The sequence below is a fragment of the Eleginops maclovinus genome, chromosome 23 (genome assembly GCF_036324505.1).
Source record: "Eleginops maclovinus isolate JMC-PN-2008 ecotype Puerto Natales chromosome 23, JC_Emac_rtc_rv5, whole genome shotgun sequence".
NCBI classification, from domain to species: Eukaryota; Metazoa; Chordata; class Actinopteri; order Perciformes; family Eleginopidae; genus Eleginops; species Eleginops maclovinus.
The window spans coordinates 9,948,011-9,970,085 of NC_086371.1; the positions used below are offsets into that span (position 1 = coordinate 9,948,011).

The following is a 22,075-nucleotide window of genomic DNA, read 5'->3' on the forward strand; positions in this document are numbered from 1 at the left end:
AATGAGTGGACAACAGGTTATTTTATTTTAAGTTTCAAGTAAAACAATAGTAGTCAAGGTACCGAACAAACAAACAAGACATAGCTTAAAAAAAGAAGCAAATTGTGAAAGCACTTGCATAAAGTAGTTAATTCAGTGTAAGTCTGGTGAATGCATCTTCAAAGTTGACTTTGAAAAAAAGGCGTTTTACATTCAATTAGGTTTTTTAGGTGTTTTTTAACTACATATATATTTCACCAACTTTTAAAATATTTTCATGAAGCTAAAACATGTTTTCTCTAAAAGTAAACACCTATGGGCATTCAACAGAGCAGGCTTATGCAGTAGGGTATGAGGAAGATATGTTCTTCTTCTGACCTTTTGCTTGCCCCCCAGCTGCTTTTTTGGTAAAAGTATTTTTAGTGCAGATGCAAATGTGTGCAAAGGGCGGCGTTCATGGAGTGAAAGCCCTGAGGAAGTAAACTGGGGGTGTCCCGGTCCGTCTTTTGGACACTCTTGGCACATTTCCAGCACACCTGGCTCACTCCTGTACACTGCTGCTCTCTCAAGGCGGCCTTTGTGCATCGCTGCATATCTGGACATGCTACATTCTTTGGTGTAATGAGGCCTCACTGTTCCCCAAGTGTAAGTAATGACCCTTGATAAAGACAACAGCAGTTAACCTTAATCCACCTCACAATCCTGAACTAGTTAAGTTTTTGTGCACTTAAAGTGAAAAGATTTAATGACCCCGTGAACTCAAAAATCATTCTGTTTTTTGTGTTAAAAGTACTCCAGGACCTGTGCAGCGGTGCAGCCTTCCGCTGAGGGGAATCCACATAAAATAACGTGTTCATTCATTTCCCCACAAAGCCCTTCTCAGGCTGCTTGCAGCATGTCGTCAACGATAGCTGTCTCTTGCTCCCCCAGCTGACTGGTCAGGTCGAGGGGTTGTGAGGTTTGGGGGTCCAGCAGCTGCAGGGGCTCCTCCGGCACCAGCACCATGGTGGCAGCCGTCGAGTACGAGGGCGGCAGCTTCCCTCGCTGACCCCTCGCTCCCCTTCGGCCTGTACGCAAGCAGACGCAGTGCAGGCAGTCGTGCACGTTGTACTTGAAGAGGCTTTTGCACGGGTGGCCAAACTGATAGAAGAGCAGCATGAAGAGAACGGCCAGGCTGTAGCAGATCAGCAGCTGGACGGCCAGTAGGGGCGCACACACATACTCGTAGAAGTCCGACTTGTAGAAGTACCAGAGTGTGATGAGGACGAAGTTCTCCACAAAGCGTCCGCAGTAGAACATGGCCAGGCGGTCCCAGCGCTGCTTTCTCTCGATGAGCTCTCGATGTGCGAGGTCCAGCTGCACCGCCGACCAGCAGAAGATGTTGATGCAGGCGTAGAGCAGCGTGAACATAGACAGCACCACCGTGGTGCCCAGCTTAGAAAAGTTTTTCTCAACGTCCTTTGCCAGCGAGCCCTTCCTGGCCCAGAACTCAACCCAGGGGACAAAGAAGAAGAAGAGCAGGTTTCCCATGCCAACGAGGATCACCCAGTGTGTGAGCGCCGTGCTGAAGAGGACCAGAGAGGTGATCCGGGTGGCGATCTCCAGCCCCCTCCACAAGATCATGCACAGGTAGGCAAAGGGCCGCAACCGCACCTTGTAGTCGTCATATCTGATCTGGATGGCCAGGACGATGCAAACGAGAGCCCCGTATGTGATAGAGATCAGCGTGATGATCATCAGAGTCACTGAGAAAACAAACAAATTGAATACATTATTATCAGCAGCATCAAATCACTGCGCCGTTAAAAATGTTTTGTATTTAAAGTCTCGAGTGCACGGGAGTCCCAGCTTTTCAAGAACCATAAAGCTATCATAATTCATAGAAACTTTATATATATAAATTCATTTAATATCAAATGTATGATCTATTCCTAAAATAATGAAATTTAAACATAGGCAAAGAAACTAATGTTCAAAGCTAGTTCATTCAAGCACTCGTATGGTAAAGATGTATGTTCACCTCCTTAGCAAACACTGAATTATTTATTCAACCGTTGAATGTTTTACTATCAAATTAAGGATGATGAAGGTTGAATTTGATGTTCCATACCCTTTAATCTAGCACCATCCTCAGGCCAACTTTGAATATGTCTGATAGATTATATTACACTGAATATCTGCCAAACTTATGTCCCTCCGGTCAGCCTCAGATTCTGTGTGTTAACTGATCATAAGCAAATGCAAGAATGCTCACACACTAATCTATGATTGTGACAAAGAAAAAGATTATTCCTACAAGTTCACACAAAGCTCTAAGCCCTGCTCTGCCCAGACTGTAAATAAAGAATTCCAGAGCTGATAGCAGGACTGTAAGCTCTTGGACAGTTTTAAATGTTTCCATGTGACCTTATCGCTACATTGTATATCTGAATAGTCTTCAATAAACAAAACACCTCCTTCCTTACACATTAACTTTTTAATGTGGGACATTCACAAAAGAAAGGATTTACTAAATCATGTGAAGTCATTTTAAATATTCTACCCTTACCAACTGCACTGAAAAAACAGAAGTAACTTTTTCATTCCATGTGTACAGATTTAATTTCTTGGGGAGTTATCTGAAATAATACAACAGTTGTGTCATTTTTAGGGGCTTGCATGATGTCAAATTCGGTTGTTTAAGCTACTCATAACTTGTGGAACCAACGCATGATCCTCTCAATCATCCTTACCTCTCGCCGGGAGGTAGTACTTCTCCTGGATGCTGGCATACAGCTGCAGGGTCAGTTGAGGTGCTGAGCCCAGGAAAGCCTGGATGACTGCGGTGCGTTTGAAGGCATTTCTGTGAGTAGCCAGGTTGCGCTCCGATTGGCCGATTTCCCACTCCATGGGGATCTGTCCCTTTTCCAGGTTAATCTTCCTGGAGATGGTGACGTAAGGCTCCTCCCTTTCCCCCGACTTGAAATAAACCACCAGAGCCTCGAAACACCTGAGGGTGAGATAATTGAGTTACTGAGTGAGGGATATTTTTAAACCAACAGAGGGCAGTGCAGTGTTACGATGATTTCTGTTTCAACATCAACATTTGAACACAACATGACAGTTTGAATATGTAATGAAAATGTAACACACCAACAAAAAAACAGTCATTTCAATTACATAATTGCAGGAATTTTTCACAGCTTGGTCTTTTCTGCTTTCTCTTTCAAGCTTGGCAAATAATATCTTTCATCAAAAAGATTACCCTAATCACAACTCATGTATTTAATAGTCAACCAGCCCAAATAAATAAACGTAAATGTAGGTAATTTTACTAAAAAGTGCGTACTCATGCCCTTTGGACAACCGTAGTCTCAAATCAGTCTAGGAATTAAAAATGAGATAGTGTTCACATAATACACTGATCTCAGAACTGTTATCTTGTGAGTGATCCACCATAAACAAACCTATTTTTGTAAATAGTCACAGCTAAATAAACTAAAGCACAACACTGAGACTCCAGCAGAGGGCAGCCAGGAGAAAGAGTTTCCAGAGGCCTAGTGAATGGATCAACTGAAAGTCCCTGGGTGCGGTCCTCTTAACATTTGAAAGGTAAATGCTTTCTGTGGGGCAATTCAATTGCATTCATGAGGGGAAACACGTTTTCTACTACCAGAGAAACCATTTGAATCTTCGACAAATGTTAATGATTAATAACATCAGAACCAAATGTTCAAGCTCATTAAAAAACAGCTGAAGTGTAACAGCTGAATTTTTTTCAGCATGACAATTCTGGATATGTTTTGTCAGTAATATGAACATTGTATGGCAGTTTCAGCCTGATTGGAAATATGGTCAATACATAATGAACCAATATTGTCATAACATTTTGCACTTTATTTTTTCGGTATACAGACAATGAATCCAGGCTTTAGGAACACCCTGCCATTTTTTTTTTACTAGTACACTGATGGACACATCTCCCTCTGAGGATTCCCACTGCTGCACCAAGTCTAACATCACTGTGCTGGAATGTTATCTTTTACTCCAACTTTGGACATAAGACTTGAATCCCACATAACTGTGGTTCAACTGTGTTGCTGTGCAGCAGACACTCCCGAGTCAGCAGTCGGGCATGTTGCTACAGCTGCTGTTTGTAGGGAAACTGTACTCTATAGTTACATTGCAAATGCGGCTCAGTGCCAAGCTTCCACACTCGCCCCTGAACTGTGCTTGACCCATGAGTTAGAGGATGGCAGGCAAAACCATTGTTGTTATTTTGAAGCATGCTCTCATTTCAAAACCAGCACACTCACTTTATTAACTCCCTGACATCAGCTGTACTGTACGTCGTCTACAATAGGGAAACAGCAAAGTCACAAAACCGGATTTATCGACATAATTTCCCTGGAAATCTGACAGCACAATGTCACAACTCTTTGTGAGGGTACTGAGCTCGAGCCAGCCAGCACTTAGGATTCAGACTGAGAGGCAGCCTGAATTTCACTTAGGGGAGGGGAAAAGAATGAGCAGAGCTGATGACTGCATTAGCTAAAAGAATCAATATAGTGACATCCGAGGCAGAAACTTATGGATTTATAAAAGGGAAACATAAAGGCTACTGCTCTGTATCTGTAGTCTAAACACACAATATGTCCGTGCGGTGTGGCAGTATGATGTGGAAATACAGCGTAAGCAAAGAGGGACAAGCGGTCAGGAAATTCTATCAACATCTCTCTAGCAAAATCCTCTTGATTTGGTCACATGGGATTATCTCATCAGGCTCATCAGGTTCATGCTAACAAGCCAGACTTTGGAGCGTTTTCGAAACACAAACAGATACACAACAAGAGACTTTGCAAGTCTGGACTGGTACAGCTTGACATTTTAACTATATGATTTTGTGTCCCAGCTTTAGGAGCAAGAATGCTGGCAAGTCAAGACAAGTTGAAAATAACCTGACCTATTTGAAGTTGCCAATATTGACTCAGTGTCACATTATCTTCTGGTGGCTTCCACAGCAACTAAAACAAGGCTCTCATGAAGGTTTCTTATGAAGTCATGTGTAAGAAATTGTGACTTGAAATTCTGCTTTTGACAACACCACATGTCTGACTGTGGCCACAAGATTAGCAAATGAGTCCATCCCTGAGTCACACAGGAAACTTCCCATCTGAGCCGAGGGGGAGCAGAGGTGATTTGTTTACAGCAGCAGAGCAAGGGAAATAAAAAGCATTGAAAATAAAACAGCTGAAGAGAGCAGAATAAAATGTCCCGTAAAAGCAAGCATTGTAACTTGTTATTTTGTCCAAAAGCCACATTAAAGCATCAGACGTCACAATGTAACCGATTACATCTACAAAAACAGTTCATGAAGCAGACACTAGAGATGCAGCAGGTATTAAAAGCTGATTCATGTTTGTAGTCGTTTCAAAAAACCGGTATGGGCAAAGCATTCTTAGGTAGAGGAGAGACGTTTACAGGATCATAAAAAGTGTGCGTAGCCAACAGATACCAGCTGACTTTGGTTTTTAGCAGCTTTCTTTTTCCAGCTGGACACTCATGGATACTTTGCTATGCTAGCAGATATGTATAACAGTGTTGTCTGGCGGGTAAGATGATCCGAACAGATATATTTAAATATAATAACACATTTTTTTGCACCATTAACAGGTTAAATGTATTATTTGTGCAATACCTTGGGTTATGAGCAAATACCAGCAAAATGAATGACATCAGGACATATTCATTTGAATAAAGGTCTGTTAAGTCACCATCTATCTTTAAAGGAGAAAACACAACAGAAATTGAGCCTACGGCATACTTAAACATGGTTTTTGCTATCCATTACCATGTTAGCATTGTCATTGTGAGCATGTTGATGTCAGCTCAAAGCTTTGACTGTGCCTTAATAGTTTTAGCATGAGTCTTTGCCCTGTTTTGATCAAATCAAGGCAGCAGAACTAGAGATATGGTCCATTTTATTTCACATATTTGTATTCCTTGTGAAAAACCGGGTGCCTACATTACCCACACTAAGCTAATATAGCCTCAAATGGGGTTGAGAAGTGTTGACTCACTCCAGATTTAAACAGACTACAGAGCTGCAGGTGGTCTATTGTTCTCCTGCAATGGCATGATTGGCTTTATCTCCAGTGTGTTAAGTAATTATAGCCCTGAGCCTGACCTTGGTCCAGTTATTTGTGGGAACTGCAAATCTGCTCTTAGCATTGTTAAAAAAAGGTTGGTTCTCGTGATAGATACTCTGCGTTATATTATCCTGACTTGTGAAGCACTATTAGCTCAAATGGCATTTATCACCACTGGGCAAAATACTATCTGTGTTGATACTCTACACTAAACATGCAGCCCAGCATTGTAGATAACATCATTTCCTGTCTCCTGAACGGCATTGGAAAGGGTTTAACTTCTTTCTGCAGATCTCTTTGATGTTTATTTATACATCGTTTTATATACATCTTCTCTCTTATATCTGTAAACTGTCTGGCTTATTATATTTTAGGGTGCACGGAAATCCGAGCTTCAATTCAAGCTATTTATAAGCCTTTTAGTAACACTTTCTATAGCAAAGTGTTCTTCCTGTTGGATGAACATTTGCTTAGTTGATTTTCCTGCCCTGTAAAATATAGCACGCCCTATTTTTAACTGTTAGTATACTGTAAATGCAGACCAACACCTTAACAGCTCACTGATCAAATCAAAGTCCAGAGGGAAGAAAGAGAGTGTTAATATGTGTATATTTTAATTTCAACTAGCTTAAGTCACCGCCTACACGCCCCTGCATGATTCACGGTTCACCTAACAGGTCTCTCAGCTGAAAAAACGTACACCGGAGTGCAGACTGAATCACCTCCCTCACAGAAAGAGAAACTTTTAAGACATTACGTATCTTCTGCTTTCAAGAGTAAATTGAGCTATATATTTACAACATCAGTCCCTCTCTCCCTGTGAGCTAGCCAGGCCTGATCACTGGTCTGCAGCAACGAAGGCGCCTGGGGGGCGTTACCCTGAGATGAGGTCACACAACCAAGCCACATACAGTAAATGAATGTGAGCAATGTTTCACTAGGGCGGGTGCCAGCTCTGCAGAGTCCTATTACGAACAAGCTTTAGAGTCTATAGTGCACATGATTCAAATTAAAGAAGCTCAAAGAGGAGGTTGTGGGAGGTTGTCATGTTCAGTCGTCCTTCCTGTTGTTCATACTGAAGGGGCTGGCCATCTGGAGTGTGATTAAGTTAGAGCTTAATCTGTGGATCTCATTCAGTGCAGAATCCATGATACTGCAACAGTCTATTAACAATGTAATTTGACTGGTTAAGTCTGAACTGACCAAATGATTTAATAAGTCAGTCAGGGCTGCAACCAATAATTGACTTTATAGTTGATTTTCAGTCTAGGAAAAAGGCCCGTCATAACAAAGTAGAGTTGATGCTGGACATCTTTAAATGTTTTGTTTTGTTCAACCAATTGTCTCAAACCCCAAAATATTGTTTAGGATAATATATGATTAAGAAAAGTATAGCAAATCCTGTCATTTTAGAGGCATGAATTTGAGACTAGTCTGCTGTTCTTCACTGGTATATCTTGAATGATGACAGAAACTATTACCGTAATTGATTTTTGAATTTTCACATTAGTAATCGATAAATCATTTCAGTTCTAGTCAGCATCCTTTATTGATGAAAACAACTCTGATTCATAATGATAAACAACTGCAACCATCATGTCAGCTCTCAAAGATCATTAGAGTGCTTTTATGCACTCAATAGAGATTGTCAATTTGCATCCCATTAAGTGTACTTCACTGCAAATGGAAAAATCTGTAAACACCACAAAGACACAGGACTAATACAAAGTTTCATGATTTGTAGTGATTCTTTCTTTAACATACCCCTACCACCCCATGACCCTCACCTACCCAGTGGTGCTAAGTAACTAGGTATATGTACTCCATCACTGACAATTTTGAGATAATTGCACTTACTTACTTAAGTATTTCAATGTTTTGCCACTTCATACTTCTACCCCATTACATTTCAGAAGGGCTTTTACTTGACTACATTTATTTTATACCTTTAGTTACTTTGCAGATTTGGATTATTGGAGTAAATCCACCAGCTACCTTGCAGTATACAAATACATTAGCTCCACCTTCACCAGCTGTGGTAACACATTAATGCATAATTAGAATTAGAACATATTATATATTTAAAAAACGGGCCAATCTACATAATGTGTACTTGACACTTTAATTATAGTTTGATGCTATTACTTTTGTACTTTTAGATGGCAGTACTTTTACATGTAACAGAGTATTCCTACAATGTGGTATTTCTACTGTTACTTAAGTACTTCATAGGAGTGCTTCTTCCACCTCTGATAACTAGTGATTTTAGTTCATAAATTCAACAGCATATTCACATTTCAACATACCAACATCTCATGACCCCCACCTACCTGATGAGAGGGCCGAGCAGCAGCAGGTGCAGGAACAGGACAAGAGGCCTGTCCCGGCCCAGGTCTCTGTGGATGAACGTCAATGCCAGCTGGATGAGCACAGCGGGAAGCAGCATGAAGGTGAGAGTGAAGCCCAACCAGATGACATCTTCATTCTTTTGGTAACTGCTGCAGAGCACGGCGGCCGTGATGAACTCCGCACAGTAGAGGACGGTGGCCAGCAGCACGCTAAAGGGAGGCTTGATCCGGCTGTGATTGACCACCAGCATGACTTCACTCTGCGCTACCATGGAGCTCTCCATGTCGGAGATCTCCCTATCCTGATCCTCCATGGCCACTTCGCACATGTTATCCACTTTATCCACCAGTAAGCGGGAGACGATTTAGATACTACTGTAAGCTAAAAAAAACATCACTTTTTGTAAATAATTCCCTTGATGCGCCGTCTCTCCCAACTTTCCACAAAGTTGATCATCGCTGGGTTCACATTGTGTGTAACTCCACAACTCGGATGTGCTGCACCTCTCCACTGCACTCCCACAAAAATCGTTTGTTTTATTGTCTCGTTTGATCGTCAGACGTGGCGTTACCACCCTGTTTGATCCACAGGAAACCACCTTACCGCCCGTAGTGATTTCAGCGCTTTTGTTGCACCGTGTGTGTTTGTGCAGGATCGGGAAAGTTCAGTTCAGCCTTGTCATCCAGGACATCTACTAAAAGTCAGCCAGCCGATTAGCGTCCAAACTCGGTAGTCATCAGTTCCTCAGAGTTTATGGTAGGTTAAAAACACCTCCAGCTGCAGTGTATGAATGCCGGGCTGTGTTTCTCCCTGTCGGTTTATTTGTGCGGCTGCAGGCTGCTACAATTTCTTGACTATGTCAATACAACCGCTGCGTGGAGTCAGCCAGAAACTCAGAGGGCGATACCGGAAATGACGGACTGCTGCCTTCAAAGTAAAAGAGATTACAAATCAAATAAGATAAAATCCAATTCAACGAAATACATGTGCGCCAAGAAACAAATATATTCACACTCTGACACAAACAGTTTGGTAACTGTTGGTAAACAGTTTTGTAAATACAAAGGTCTTCTTTCTTTTTTAGAAAGGTGATTTATATTTTTTTTATTCCCTCAAACCGGGTTACAACGGTTTAATAACGTTTGTGTATTCTGATATATAGAAAGTCAATTATATATTTTAGAATTGATATTACATGTAGTGTGATTTATATTCTTCTGTTTATTGCTAATTGTCAATTTCATTATCCAGGGTATTTTGGATGAACCACGCCATACAAAAAGAAAAAATGGGAGGTGAAAAGCTCACATGACAATGAAATGCAATTTATAAAAAAAGTGCAGGGTGTCAGTTACAATTAGTGCATATTACAAGCAATGAACAAACATCTACAATACATAAATGCAACCTATTAAATGTATAGATTACTTGGTAACAAAGTTGCCCACAAAGAGCAATTTATTTTACATTTCCCTTTCCCTAGAGTACTTTTGCCAAGCTAAATGCCACTGATACTGTAAGCACATGCACTGTAGTTTTATTACAGTATTTGTCCTTTTCAAAAGGAAGCGCTGTAGAGGGCGAGTAATGAGAGATCAGTTTCTCTGTGTTTCCATTTTTAGTTTCCACAAGTAGGGAGGACTTGGCCTTGTTATGGTGGCCTGCAAGCCTGTGAGGGGAAGCAGCCCAACAAACAAGTGCAGAACACACACACACACACACACACACACACACACACACACACACACACACACACACACACACACACACACACACACACACACACACACACACACACACTGAATCAACAATTAAAAATTCATTCCATCTTCTCATTTGCTTATCACACAGACATTTCCTCATTATATTACAATCAGATAGGGCCACATGCTCATTAGACAACAAAAACATTTGTGACCCTGAACAAAAGCAGTTTCATGTTTTGTTGTGAAAACCAACTGTAGTCAAACCCCCACATTCCCATTGCAAAACTATCATGTGTTGCTTAGCTTGATGTCAACATGAGCTGCAACCTTACGTAAACGCTTTTTGTTTAATTTTTACATTCACTTCCAGTATGTCAGATGTTATTTTGCTTACACTTCCCTCGTAATACGAAAACACAAAATATGTTGTTGTGTTGGTTTTAATTATGAGCTTGGGTACAGTTTCAACATAGCTCAACCGAAACATGCTGACCTCTCCCCGTCTAACCACATCTCATCTAAGTCAGTGGTCGACACAACCTAAGAAAGGCATTACTAATGCATGTGTTTGATGAAGCTGTGCTTTGGGTCAGTGACTTCAGACTGCAGAGGCTGTGTGCTGTAGAGACATTTCTAAGCACCAAGCATGTGCAGAGCCAGCCAATCAGGTCAGGTCAGCTTGTCTATGTTTCAAATTCTTTACAGGAGTCTTCAGCTGCATTCAGATAGTATTTTTGCAGAGCAAGATTCCTAAAGGAGAGAAATTACCTGAAAGTATAAAGCCATGGTAACAGCTGGTTGAAATCTTTAGATGATAAGAAAAAGTGCTACAGTATAAGGTGCACCAGAAAATCCTTTACCAAAACAAAAGGAGATAATGCTTTCCTAAAATTCCTTATGGCATCAACATTTAAAGCGAGAAGCTAGACCAACGTCGGATTGCTCCTCCATGGCATACATTACGTAGCCTATTGTAAGTGAAGTGAGATCCTCCTATTCTCCTTTACTTATTTCCTTGACATTATGATGTTAAAAAGGAAAGTATAGTTCAACATTTTAGGAAATATAACTAACGAAAGTTAGATGACAATATACCACCATGTGTTAAAATGTAACAAAATACACCTGCCAGCCCCTGTAAAGACCACTATACAATAAGGTTGTATCTTGTATGTTTTATCTGTGCAAAAGTGTAAATATAAATATATAAATATAACTATTTAAAACGTAATACTCCATTTCACAGGGGTTATGAACCAAGCTTTTTTACGACAGCTGTCTGTTTGTGAGGACAGAAACATCAGTAAAACCACAACATGCTGTTCACACAATATGTTGTACAGATTTCATAAATCAAGTATAAATGTTAATTACTGGTTGTGTGGTGTTGGCTGACATATTTCTGTGAATCTTTTTTTGAAATGTATTATAACAGAAGCTCTAACCAAGATTGCAACATCAGCATTTGGTGGATTTTCAAACATGTTTGCTATGTGGTGAACACGGGCTGTATGTGGGTGTGGTCTTCAGCTGCTGCTTTTTTTGCTCTGCTTTGCACGCCTGTGTGTGTGTGTGTGTGCGTGTGTGTGTGTGTGTGTGTGTGTGTGTGTGTGTGTGTGTGTGTGTGTGTGTGTGTGTGTGTGTGTGTGTTTATCAGCTGACGCAGGGCTCTGGTGAGAGTCTGGGATGAGTCTACTCAGCAGCGGGGGGGCAGAACCTGATTGGACGTTGGTGAATGACATAATGAGATAAGGTCTGCACACAAACCATTGCGACAAGTTTCTGAGGGCTCCCACTTAACATTTATGATTTCCTTATATCTGCAGAAGCTCTACTCTGTAAACTAATTACCATCTTGTTTTGATTTTCCTCAATACACAAGAATTAAAACATCCAAGGCGCGGGGATTGGTTTGTGAAAAGGTTGCCACTCTAATCTATGTATGTTTGCTTTTAGTTTGGAACAGAATGTCATTCAGCAGCAGCAATTCATCTCAGTTTGTGAAGGATTTGAAAATAGAGTCTTTATATTATTTCCAGAGCCTCTGGCAGTAAAGATTGATCCTGTGAATGGGAGGCCATCTAGTGGCGTATGCTGCATTACAGAATGCACTGGCTTGATGCTTGCATTATACTATTGTATGTGTTGATCCTCTGTTAACGTAAGTGTACTGTTGTACTTAAGGTTTAGGTTGGATTTAACTCTCATTTTTTAAAATACATTTTCCTTGTAAAATACATTTTAACCTGAGCTATAATTGTGTCTTTTTTCTTCTTCTTTACTGGCCACACTGCAAAACATTTTATACATGTTTGTCTTTTTACTTTATATGACAGGAAAATATTTCATTGATCAAAAAATTGTAAATTCAACCCAACACTGAAATGGTTATTTTCATTCGTTGTGCATGGCCAAATGTTAGAAAAAGACCATAGGAATAGAAATGAAGGTAATGGGAGGAAACATATGGATTGATAATAAAATGAATATACTTAAAAGCCACTGGATGCACATGATAAGCTCAACCTTGTAATAATGTACATAATGGTAAAGTACATACATTAGTATAAGCAAAGTAACATGTAGGTAGGTGTCAATCCGTATTAAAATATCTGTAAAATGATCAACATGCCACATCTAAAGCAGTCAAGATGTACCTCGCTAGGAAAAAATGCTGTTAGTTCCAATTATACCAGTAAACCTGCCTCACGTACACAGTGGTGTGACTCCACCATCACCATAGACATGATGTCATTATCTCTTAAAGTGACTAAAGTGGTGCAGCTTAAATCTGACCAGCCACTGCATTGTTCCACTTTCAGGAGATAAGAGTAGGTCACAGATCACACCACAAGACACATTTAGGTTTCCCTGACAGATAAATGCATCTTTGTTTGGTCTATCTAAAGAAGGACTCCACCATCCAATGGGATTAGTGATTGGATCAGAGGGCTTTGGGATTGGTTGAAATACCAAAACACAACTCCAAGGGTGATCCTCCTACATGAGGTGACCAAAGGCTTAATGTGAGCCTGATTAGTTCTGTAGCTGCTACTGGAGGTTCAACATGTTGGTAGAAAGGAGAATCCAAACAAATTCATGGAAATATACTTACTTCTGTAAGTATCCTTTAAAACTCTCATATCTTAATTAAAGAATTCATCTTAATTTTGAATGTAATACGTGTGATTTAGTCATTCAGCTGTGTCAGGTAATTGTAGGTTAGTGTTTGAAATGCTTTTTTCAGATCCAATAATTCTCTGCATGATACCCCCCATGTTTACATTTGAATTGTGTGAATTTGAACCAGAGCACTGTTATGGGGCTTTTAAAGATATATTAAGATTAAGTGTTTCCATGAGTGATACAGGTCTGCTGAAGGTTTATTGTTTACATCAATATCAGGGTTTCTCATGGCTATTATTACTGCTTATTTAGATTTGTATGGCACTTTCCTGTGTATTTTTGGGCTAATAAGTTTCTCATTTGATTTATTTTTTAACATGGAAAACGTAATAATTGACACTAAAGCACACAAGGTGTCGCTCTCAATGTCTATAACAGCTAAAACAAATATGCCAGCTTGTTAACAACACTGTCATAGCAGGCTGTTCTAAACTGGCTTTAGGAGATTACACAGCCTCAACAGACGCACTGCAGAAAGGACTGAAAGATCAGCCAGGGTTTTATAGCACATGGTCAGACTTCATTAGACACACCAGCTGCATTTGTTTTAAAAGATTTGAGAGGACCACGTATAGCTCCTGACACATGGTAAAACTGATTGCAGAAAACACGTGAAACAGAAGTGAATGAAACACAGCTAAGAAATTCGAATACAGGTTGATTTTTGTCTTTAGTTGATGTAGGTTGAGATATTTGGCAGTCTGAAGATTGGCTGGATGCCTGACCATCTGTTACAGTATCCTGAATTCACAGGAGAGGATATTTGTGAGAGACCTGGCTATGCTAAGGTTGACCATCTCTTCGCAGGTACCGGTTCCAGAGAAGATGGTGGCCGCTGTGCTCACCTCAAGTAAACATGTTCAACCTGATGAGCAATTGCTGCGCCTGGTTCTCCAAAATACAGGAACCAATCAGGTAAAAAAAATGACATTTGGTGTAAAATGAGAGAATGACAATGACTGATAGTGTTGAATGGGCATATGATATTGTCTGATGTTGAGAGCAGGACTTTATATGATATTGTATCTTGATCAAACGTGTAATTTACAAAAGTACTGTGGGTACTTCTTTGTAGGAAAGTTACCATTCTGGTTGTTGGTCTTGACAAAGCTGGAAAAACATCCTCCATCAAAGGAATGTTAAAAGGTAATTCAGCAGTAAATGAACTACTGAATAACCGAAAAGTTCCTAAATCTGAAAGGTGGAGTAAAGCTTTACGTGTTTTGCTTGCTGTCCTGTCAGTGCCCCACAGTGTAGAAATAGGACCAACTCATTGCTGTGTGAAAAATGAGCTGAGAGTGGAGAACTACCTGGTCACCTTGCTGGATGTGGGGGGCTCGGTGGAGTGCAGAGGAGCCTGGAGGGAGCTCAGCGGAGAGGCCCATGGGATCATCTTCGTGGTGGACTCCTGTGACAGGCAGAGGATAAAGGAGGTCAAGGAGGTTCTGGCAGACCTGCTGAAGCAACCAAGAGTGGCAGGAAAACCCATATTAGTGTAATTATACTCAACTGCATGCATTTCAAGTGTGATCTAACATCGTGAGCAAAATAGAAGAACTAGAGCCTCTAGTGGCTGATTGGGGGAACACTGAAATAACTAATGACTGGATAACTGTGAAGCTAAAAGTGATGCAGGCCTGTGCTGAAACCTTTTCTTCATAGGTTGGCTAACAAACAGGACAAAATGAATGCTTTACTGGGAAGTGAGCTGATTGAGATTCTATCATTGGAGAAATTGGTCAACCAGAGCCGTTCTCTTTGCCATATTGTAAGTGTTAAAAGTGTTAGAATTAAACATTAGAAACAAACATTTCTTGTAGGAATTGTAAGACCAACCTTTTTTTCCTTTCCCTCACAGGAGCCTTGTTCAGCCTTAACAGATCTGCGACGCTGGTCAGAGGGAAAGACTCTACGAGGCCTTCGCTGGTTGCTGCGTGCCGTTTGTCTGGATTACAACGAGCTGTGCAGTCGTGTTGCGCAGGACGGAAAGGGACCTCTGGAACCAGGAGAGATGCAAAAGACCTGGAAAACAGAGAAAGTTCGCAAAAAAACTAAGGGGGAAAGGTAAGAGAGGTTCAACATTATGAATATTGTACAGATCAATGTCAACCTAACTAATAATCTATTACTTATTCTGTCTTTTATGAAAATGTTTTCCAACCTCAGAATGCGATCAAGTAAGTCAGATCTTTGCCAGATTCATCGACCAAAAGAAAAGGCTAAAAAGAAAAAGGGTGAAGGAAAGCTGCAACCCATACGAGACATGCTGCAAAAGGTCAGGAACATATCTTGGTTGCCTTTGTACAACTAAGCACATAAGACAATTCATTGAAAAATATAATGAAATGACCAGTTTAGTCATAAATGTTACTTAACAATGTTCAAAAATAATATTTACACTCCCACCACTAACTTTGATTTCTTACATTGACATAATAGTTCAAATTAAAATCACAATTATTTTACTTCTTTACAGGAGAACACTCTGAAAAAGAAGCTAAGGAAAAAGAAGAAGAAAAAGCAGGTTAAGGGCAAGGAAGGTGAAAAAGATCAAGAAGAAGCAAATGAACAGGAGGAAGAAGAGGGCAATGGAGAACATGAAACCTCTGGTCAAAGAGAGAAAGCCAGCAGTGCCCTAATTCCCCCGAAAAAAACAAAACCCAAACGCAAAACAAAGGTGAAAGAAGATGCTCAGGACGTGCCAGAATCAAAAGACAACGAAGAGAAGCCACTCAAAGGTTGAAATCAGTTATTAATGACTTATATATGTTTTGCTTTTCAATGGTTTAAGAATGGGAATCTAACCTGTCTTTTATCTTATGTATAGCTAAGGGGGAAAAGAGGAGAAAGAAGAAAGTTGTCAAAGTGAAAAGGAAGAACAAGATCAACACAGAGGAGATGTCGGGAACTTACTCTCAGCCTGTGGACCTGTCTGCAACATTTGGTGAGCCTTGTTTACTTCTTCCATCTCCAAATCAAATGCAATTACAGGTTGGAGTCTGAAATTGAATTAAATCACAGCTTTAAATGTTTTAAAAATTATCTTTTTTCTCCTGATAGATCTCTACCGAAAAGCAATAATGGCTCTGAAGGAACGTCAGGATCAGGGACAGCGAGAGTGAATCCTGGTTGAGCCGTACAACCACAGTGTGAGAACGTTGTCCACACACTCTGCTCACAGACACACTACATCACCTGAAAGATGAAGAACATATGTCTTTAACACTTTTAATAGAGTCTAGATCTGATCCCTGAACCTGGACAATAAAACTGAAAATCCGAATGTGTTGTGAAGGGTGGGTCTGCATGTCACGATAGAAACATTATTAATAATAATAATAATAATAATAATAATAATAATAATAATAATAATAATAATAATAATAATAATAATAATAATAATAATAATAATAATAATGAAGAGAAAAAAATATGTAAACTATTACAATGTATTTATGTTTTCAATTAAAAAATTAAATTGAGTACCTGGCCAAAATGTTAATGGAGGTTTTGTTTGTATAAATCTCTTAATTTTTCATTGTTCGGGGAATTTATTTTTGAACTGTATCCTTTTTTTATGGGTTTTGAACACTTTCTAGAAATGATTGGGCAGTGTATGGGACATTCTTGAAAATAAACATTTTTCTCTACTTTGTGGCATTTCTATTGTGGTAACATTATTAAAGCAGCAAGTATTGACAACAGAAAAGTTGAAGGGTCAAATTCTGTCAAATTGTGTTCCAGATTTTGACAAATGAACCCCCTTTGAAATCAAATCACTCCATCGTCATTTATTTAGCTAAAAAGGTTTTTCTCATTACACAATATTTGGGGTGAGGTGTAGATAATATAGCTTATATTTCACAAGACCGACATTTACTTCATCCAATATATATATATATAAAATAAAAGCTGTAAGCGTACAGTGACATATCCATGCTAACATGTTTCCTTGTCATACTGAATATTATCATAGGGCACAAGAGATATATAACATTATTTTGGGGGGAAATATTTGATAAGGTAAACTCTTATGTCTTGATAGTGGATATGAAGTACAAGTACCTCCACATTTTACAATAGTACTTAGTCGCTTAACATTACTGTGTAAAAGCCCCCGTCACTTCTCTTTCCTGCTTCTGGATGCAACGCAGAGGAAGGGGACCAGCGCGACGCCATCTTTGTCGTTCAACCAGAGAAGCCCATCCCCCTGGTGCATCTTCACCGGGAAACTGACTATCATTCATTTCACTGTGGGAAGCGCCTGCTGCACGCACGGTGGGCAAAGATGGCCTCACCAAGGACAGTTACTATTGTGGCCCTTTCTTTTGCTTTAGGTTTATTTTTCGTCTTCATGGGAACCATTAAGCTCACTCCGAGGCTAAGCAAAGATGCATACAGTGAAATGGTGAGTACATTGATGTGTCTGGGCACAGGCTATTGTTCTGTGCTAAAGGCTCTCAGGCTCAAATAATGTGAGGAGATGCTGACCTAAATAGTAAAAGATACGGACAGTTAATCCTTTAGATGTTGGTGAACTCTTCTAATCTGCCTATGTGAACCATTGTTTAATTTCCCCAAAGGTTTTCCTGTATTCAAAATGTTCAGTCCTGCTGCAACAGTATTGTCTTTAATGTCAAAAACTGTTTGCACATTGGGTATAGTAGGCCTGTGTGTTCTAGAAAAACCTGCACATATTTTAGTAATAAAACAGACAACTTGGATCTGTTAGGGTAAATAAAACAATCGCAAGTGTGTCTATCATAATGTAGTAAACGGTAAAACAGGGATCAATAATGGATGATAGAGTCCACCGTATTATTACATGATATAATGTAGCTGCACGATGCAAACACGTATGCAGGATCATCAACACATTTATAAAGTATACCTTGCCGTTTATATCGTAGTAATACGTTGTAGCTACTGAGTGCTGAGCATCTCGGTTTATATGAAGAGCAACAGCTAAAGAGCAATGGCGGCTGATTTCTAGCAAATTCTTTGAGATGCACCCACTGGTGCTGATGTTGAAATATCATGTGTGAAAGATGCTAGCTGACATGCATTATGTTTCATGCTGAATCAAAACTAATATGCTCATACAGTATTTTCTCATGATAATTGTATATGTTTATTGGTTATTTTTGCCTGGGTACAAATAGGTCAAAGAGTAATTGTGCAACCATAGGGATGAAATAAGCATTTGACTGTACTTTACTTGGTCCTTCAATGGCCTGACTAACAAAAACAAAAAACCTTTGCATTTGTTTGACAATGGTGTAATATATAAATAATATTTAATCGGACCTTTGTTCTTTATCCTTCAGAAAAGGGCATATAAGAGCTATGCCAAGGCATTGCCCGGCTTGAAAAAGATTGGCATCAGTTCGGTCCTGCTTCGTAAGATCATTGGCTCTCTGGAGGTGGGCTGTGGTGTGGTGCTTACCCTCGTTCCGGGCCGGCCAAAGGATGTGGCCAACTTTCTGCTGCTGCTGGTCATGCTCGCTGTTCTGTTCTTCCACCAGCTAGTAGGAGACCCACTGAAACGGTACGCCCACGCTCTAGTATTTGGTATTCTGCTCACCTGCCGACTTCTTATTGCCCGCCAAAGTGAAGACCGGCCAGAGAGAGAGGACAGCCGAGAGGAACAGCAAATAAATGACCAGGAAAAGAACAAGGTCAAGCAGTCTTAAGGTGCTCTTCTACTTTGTCAAAGCCACAATAAAGGGAATTTGGTGCGTCCCTATTGTTTGATGGAGAGTCATTCAAATGTTGAAGAAATCAGTCAATTCCAGTAAAAATACCCCTCACACCATCCCCTTTCCCATTCAGCTGGTGGACTGATAACTCTCACCTACTCCTCTGCACTCTCACTGTGAAACTGAGAACTCCTGATCTGTTAATCCTCTACATGATCGTGGACAATCATACCTGTGGAAACTCTCATGAGCTCAGCTCATTGTCTCAATAGTGATTTAATTTCCCCTATTTATTTCAGTCCTACACTGTGTTGAATGTGCATTGTTTTAAAACAATTGAATTTATGTTGTGTCAAAATGATTTGCTTTTTTTCCATGTAAGAATCTTTTTAGCTTGTTTTTTTCTAATTAGTTTTTGTACTAAAGGTAGGAGAGACCAATCATTTATGAATTTCAATAAGGTCTAAAGCATGTTTCATTTGGTCAAGAATATAAACAATAACCAATATGAGCACTTTTGAAACAATTTTGTACTGATTATCAACTAGTATGACATATCCACATCTTATTTCAGTGTAGTGTTTCCATAACACAATCCTGGAAAGAAAAAATGTATACAGCCTTGTTCATCTCATCTCAGTACATTTTTGTAAAAGTGTGCATGACACCCTTTCTCCTAAAGTTAAAAAAGCAGCATATCCTTTTTCTCCCTTCAGTTCAGTTACCACCTTGAAGTTGTTTCGCTGGAAAGTACAGCAGTTGCTGCCTTGGGTGTCCTCTGCTGACTTGCACAGCGAAACATAACCCAATCAAAAAAGTATTGTTGCCTGTTAAAAATGTAATTTTACCTTTTTGAAATTCACAGTTGAAGTCTTAAGCATATTCTCTGTATCTTTCAAAGAAAATGTATGATTAATTTGGCTATACCTTTTGTCTCTGAAGGTATATAAACATTCATGACAGTTCTGCTTTGGGAATTAAATCTCAATTGAGAATCCTGTCTGTTAATTTTGAGATTCACAATATTTCTGTAAATGTATGTCCTTAAAATAAAGAATTGGAGGTGAAAATGACTAAATAGTGTGTTTTTTTTAATAAGCTCCCTTGCATTTGGTTAATTACATTTATTACAAATTATGATTTCTTTGTAATCTTGTTGGTAATTTAAATCAGTCCCTCAAGATAAAGCCATCAGCACATACACTACTACATACGTTTTACGGTCCCATGTGTGCAGTGCTGATCACTCTGCCCTGTATAGGAGGTGTTACTTATTATATGTAATGCATAACAGGTTTGTCATTTTTATAATCTTAAATTAACTTATATAAACTAATGTAGCTTCATTAAGTTGCCTTTTCCATACAACAAAACTTGTCTTTAATTCTAATCCTACACGGAAATAAAAGGAACAAGCAATTGGTAGACTGTCCACTTGGGATGAAGGGCCAAACAGCATAACTCAGACACAAGGGTCCTAGTGTTATGTCTTGCCTTTAAGACAAAATGGAGTGTTTTGCCCCTTTTCCTCCCTGTGAGCACTCAAATGGACATGGAGTCAGTTACAGTTTATAGACTACTGTTGTTGGGAAGTTAGTGGTATTTGCAGAAAAGCTTGAGCAACATAAAGTTTTACAGAGATTGCACCCTGAAAGTCTTTCATACTATTTGTTTTTTTTACATTTAGTTTGAGCTGGTTTTAAGATAACATTAGTTAGTCTCTGTCAAGGTTGGGGAAACAGGACCCAAGTGCAGTAAATCAAGGGGAAGCAGGTAAGGGTCAAAAACAAAAAGCGAGCTTTATTCAAAAGCTGTTGACGACAACACAAATCAAGGGGAACACAGGACATGAAAAACACTTAATTCCAGACATGAAGGAGGATAGGAACAGGCAGGTATCTTGGACAAGATCAGGGAAGAAATGACAACGACCGAACAACAGACAAAAGGGAAACAGGGACTAAATACGCAAGGGTAATCACAAGAGGAGAGACAGCTGGAAGGGGGAGGAGAAACACAGGGGCAACAGGTGAACACTATAGCAATCAGGCACAGGAGGGAAACGCAGACAGGAAGTGAAGCTTAACATGACACAAGTGGGGAAAACATTTCAAAATAAAACACACAAAGACATGACAGATACGAAACAAGGATCATGACAGTCAAATGTATGTTAGTCAGACAAACAAGGCTTTTGATTGCCCTGGATAAACGGCGAGGTCCGAGCTAAACTTAAAGCACGGGCCATCGCGCACAGCAGCGGTGATTTGGATGAGTACAGGAATTCCAGGTATGCACTCCGGAGAGCTATTAGCAGTGCGAAAAGACAATACAGGGACAAGGTGGAGTCGAACTACAAGGGCTCCAACGCCAGAAATATGTGGTCTGGACTAAAAACAATAACAGACTACAAAAGGACAACGAGTGGTGCTGAGGGAGTGTCTGCATCTCTCCCAGATGAACTGAACACATTTTATGCATGCTTTGAGAGGCCCCCGCTGTGGAGGCACAGAAGGCCCAGATCCCTGCTCACTGGTTTTAACCAGTGCAGATGTGTGTAGATCTCTGAAAAGGATCAACACACACAGGGCTCCTGGACCTGATGGCATCCCTGGCCGTGCTCTCAAGGTGTGTGCAGTTCAGCTGGCAGATGTGTTCACAGACATTTTCAATAGGTCACTGCTCCAGTCTGTAGTCCCCACATGTTTTAAAGAGTCCATCATTGTCCCTGTCCCCAAAAAGACAAAACCCATCTGCCTCAATGACTACCGCCCAGTTGCACTCACCTCCATCATCATGAAGTGCTTTGAGCGGTTAGTCAAAACTTTTATCACCTCCTCCCTCCCTGACTCACTGGACCCCCTGCAGTTTGCCTACAGAGCAAACAGGTCCACGGATGATGCCATCTCCCTCCCCCTCCACACTGCCCTCTCCCACCTGGACCAGAGGAACACTTATGTGAGAATGCTGTTCATTGACTACAGTTCAGCATTCAACACCATTGTGCCCTCCAAGCTCATCATTAAGC

General features: G+C 40.1%; 3 protein-coding genes across 3 annotated transcripts; 2 read left to right on the forward strand and 1 right to left on the reverse strand.

The window, feature by feature from the left end:
- Window positions 1–2: 2 nt before the first annotated feature.
- Window positions 3–9,346, reverse strand: xkrx (XK related X-linked). The gene is made up of 3 exons (XM_063877102.1): window positions 8,438–9,346; window positions 2,712–2,968; window positions 3–1,724 (listed from the first exon to the last, which is right to left on the reverse strand). The coding sequence occupies exons 1-3, from the start codon at window positions 8,782–8,784 to the stop codon at window positions 859–861; spliced, it is 1,470 nt and encodes a 489-aa protein (XP_063733172.1). The 5' UTR covers window positions 8,785–9,346; the 3' UTR covers window positions 3–858.
- Window positions 9,347–13,170: 3,824 nt separating this feature from the next.
- Window positions 13,171–17,112, forward strand: arl13a (ADP-ribosylation factor-like 13A). The gene is made up of 10 exons (XM_063876631.1): window positions 13,171–13,281; window positions 14,156–14,263; window positions 14,424–14,494; window positions 14,591–14,843; window positions 15,011–15,116; window positions 15,207–15,412; window positions 15,515–15,623; window positions 15,825–16,086; window positions 16,176–16,292; window positions 16,409–17,112. Exons 1-10 carry the CDS (start codon window positions 13,262–13,264, stop codon window positions 16,468–16,470), a joined length of 1,314 nt encoding a protein of 437 aa, XP_063732701.1. The 5' UTR covers window positions 13,171–13,261; the 3' UTR covers window positions 16,471–17,112.
- A 293-nt stretch (window positions 17,113–17,405) lies between these two features.
- tmem35 (transmembrane protein 35) lies at window positions 17,406–20,104 on the forward strand. Its single transcript, XM_063875943.1, has 2 exons — window positions 17,406–17,756; window positions 18,676–20,104. The coding sequence occupies exons 1-2, from the start codon at window positions 17,637–17,639 to the stop codon at window positions 19,039–19,041; spliced, it is 486 nt and encodes a 161-aa protein (XP_063732013.1). The 5' UTR covers window positions 17,406–17,636; the 3' UTR covers window positions 19,042–20,104.
- Window positions 20,105–22,075: the final 1,971 nt, after the last annotated feature.

Excerpts from the sequence above, each read along its gene's own strand:
- xkrx (XM_063877102.1), bottom strand. The coding sequence starts at position 8,784 with ATGTGCGAAGTGGCCATGGAGGATCAGGATAGGGAGATCTCCGACATG. Across the intron at positions 2,969-8,437 it reads CTGCTCGGCCCTCTCATCAG|GTGTTTCGAGGCTCTGGTGG; the intron begins GTAGGTGGGGGT and ends TCTCACCCTCAG. Across the intron at positions 1,725-2,711 it reads GTACTACCTCCCGGCGAGAG|TGACTCTGATGATCATCACG; the intron begins GTAAGGATGATT and ends TTGTTTTCTCAG.
- arl13a (XM_063876631.1), top strand. The coding sequence starts at position 13,262 with ATGGAAATATACTTACTTCT. Across the intron at positions 13,282-14,155 it reads ATGGAAATATACTTACTTCT|GTACCGGTTCCAGAGAAGAT; the intron begins GTAAGTATCCTT and ends ATCTCTTCGCAG. Across the intron at positions 15,624-15,824 it reads TACGAGACATGCTGCAAAAG|GAGAACACTCTGAAAAAGAA; the intron begins GTCAGGAACATA and ends ACTTCTTTACAG.
- tmem35 (XM_063875943.1), top strand. The coding sequence starts at position 17,637 with ATGGCCTCACCAAGGACAGTTACTATTGTGGCCCTTTCTTTTGCTTTA. Across the intron at positions 17,757-18,675 it reads AAGATGCATACAGTGAAATG|AAAAGGGCATATAAGAGCTA; the intron begins GTGAGTACATTG and ends TTTATCCTTCAG.